This window comes from Tupaia chinensis, unplaced genomic scaffold, assembly GCF_000334495.1.
Source record: "Tupaia chinensis unplaced genomic scaffold, TupChi_1.0 Scaffold144174_1, whole genome shotgun sequence".
NCBI lineage: Eukaryota > Metazoa > Chordata > Mammalia > Scandentia > Tupaiidae > Tupaia > Tupaia belangeri.
Genome location: NW_006204031.1, coordinates 129,343 through 131,670, shown reverse-complemented (window position 1 = coordinate 131,670; position 2,328 = coordinate 129,343). Strand labels below are relative to the sequence as shown.

The 2,328-nt window shown below is 65.2% G+C and overlaps 1 protein-coding gene across 1 annotated transcript in view; it reads left to right on the top strand.

Moving 5' to 3' along the window:
• The first annotated feature begins 1,262 nt into the window (after positions 1–1,262).
• TBX2 (T-box transcription factor 2) overlaps positions 1,263–2,328 on the top strand; it is a 10,698-nt gene continuing 9,632 nt past the window's right edge. Inside the window, exons 1-2 of the mRNA XM_027767355.1 lie at positions 1,263–1,356; positions 1,547–1,602. Coding sequence (XP_027623156.1) covers positions 1,263–1,356; positions 1,547–1,602 — 150 coding nt within the window. The remainder of the gene's footprint in view (positions 1,357–1,546; positions 1,603–2,328) is intronic.

The window sequence follows — 2,328 nt, the reverse complement described above, 5'->3', positions numbered from 1 at the left end:
GGTGGTCCGCCCTCGGCCGCCGGGCCCCAGCCGCCCCCGCCCGCGCCCTCCCCCTCCAGCCCCGGGCGGCCCGCGAGGCGCCCCCCGGGGCCTCTTAAAGAGACACGCACACTCAGCCCGGGGAACTCCCCCAGGGGCGCCTGTTCCTGGGAAGAGGAAGGAGGGCAGACCCAGGAGGGGGAGGGGCCGAGCAGGAGCTGGGCGCCGCAAGGCGCCGTCCCCGGCCTCTTGGGCCTCCCCAGAGCCAGTTTTCGATGAGCCACGGATATTCCTAGAGGGAGAGTTTGGCCGGGGGCGGGGGTCGATACAGAATCTTGAGAGAGCGGTTACTGCAGAGCCTCGAAGTGATTGCGGGACGGCGGGGCAGATGACGGGATCCCGACCAGGAACGAGCCCATGACAGAGAGAGGGCAATCCGTGGCTCTTAGGTGGGATCACCATCCCGAGATGCTACCGCTGCCTCGTCGCCCGCTGGGTTTCTTGGACAAGTAAGGCCTACGTGTTTCAAACTCTCCCAGCCTCAGACCTCTGGATCAGCTACATACTCTCTCCAGGAAATGTCCGAAATTTACACTTAGATGTACACACATTCTTGTAAGTACGAAAGTACGTACATGCGCGCGCACACAAGCGCGCACATACACACGCACACACACTGCGAATGTATTCAAATCGTGGGGCCCGCACATAGATTCCCGTCTAAGGAAAACTGCCCTGGCTATTACCTGGTCACCTCACCGAATGTAAAAGCCTGTCCACACACGTCCCTACCGTAGGGACCACATCCCGTCTAAGGTGGAGGTGGCAGGTCTTTGCCTCTGCAAGACTGCAGAGGATCCTGAGCCGGCTGCGTAGACTGCGCAGTACGAAGTCGAAGATTCGTTCTGGGCAGAAAGGAGGTACCAGGAGAGGAGCGATCCGACGAAGAGCAAAGTCGCGAAGAAAACTGTGGGGGCGGTGCCTACTGTGCACCGCACTGGGGCGTTGTCAGAGCCCCCGAAGCTGGTTCGGAAAACCACGAAAAAGGTCGCTGAGACCAAGCTGCTCCAGCAGGTCGGGACCCCGCACTGCCGGGAGCGATCCGGCCTTTCCTCACCCGCTGCAAGCATTCAGCAACAAGGGGCCTTTCGCCCGGGTGTGAGGGGCAGGCCTGCAGGCTGCCTGGGCCACTGCGGGATGTGGGACACGCGCCCACCACCGGGGCGTCGGGGCCCTAGTCGGAGCTGGAGCTCACCCGCACTTGTCTTAGTGGTGGGGTAGGAATGTCACCCCTGGCCAATGAACGCTTGGTCTTGTCCTTCGGAAGGAGGCCTCCAGCAATCAGCCCGAGTCCCGCGCCCGAGCGACGCGAGGCAGGTGTGTGGTGGCTTCCGTCTCCCCGCGCACACCTTGGGGTAGGGCTCTCGCTGCGCAGAGGCGCCTCACTCGGCCTGAAACCACCTCGCGCGCGCGCGCGCACACACACACACACACACACACAGCATAGGGGGTACACTAGGGCTGACGAAGACGAAGACTGACAGCGAGAATGGGGGTTCCACCACAGGTGCCCAGACACCCCACTCCCACACGCACTACTCAGCGCTCCTGAACTTGGAAGACGTAAGCTTCCGAGGGACGGAAACAAATCCTAGAAAAGCGGCTGGGAGCGGAGAGAGGAAGCTGGTGTTTAGGATACAAGAGACTTGCGTCTCCAGTACCGGATGCGGCGAAAATTCGTTGGGTGGCCGGTGGAAAATCCAGAGTCCGGAATTGGCCGGCGCGGGGCGGGCGGGTGCTCAGCAGAAGGTGCGCTCGCCTTCCTAGCGCAGGGGACCCGCTCTCCCGCAGCCGGACGGCTCGGGCCTGGGCTGCAGATGCGGGCTGACATTGGGCTGAGTCCAGGGCCTGCCGGGAACCCTCGGTTCCTCCATAGTCTTCCTGTGGGTGGAGGCGCGGGCTAGGGGGTCCCCGCTTTCCCGAGCGCAAGGCCGCGTCCCGCTCCCGCCCGCGCGGACCCCAGCAGAGCTCTGCCACGGCTCACTCACCGGCTCGCGCCCCCTGGGCTCCGCTCCGGGACCTCGGCCGCCCGAGCCTCCCGACTCGCCCGCCCACCAGCCTCGCTTTCTAGCTCCCGCAGCCTCCCTCCGGAGCGCAGGAACCCCGGGTGGCGCCGCGACCTGGAGCAGGGTCGGAGGCCAGGCTGGGGCGCGAGCCAGGGCTGCCAGGCCTCCCGGCGAGGGAGGAAGAGGCGCCCCCTCTCCTCTCAGGGCCGTGTCAATGCTTTGCACTTGGGGCCGGCGTGTGGCTGGGGGTCTTTCCCCAAGGCCCCGGGACCCGGGCGCCCCC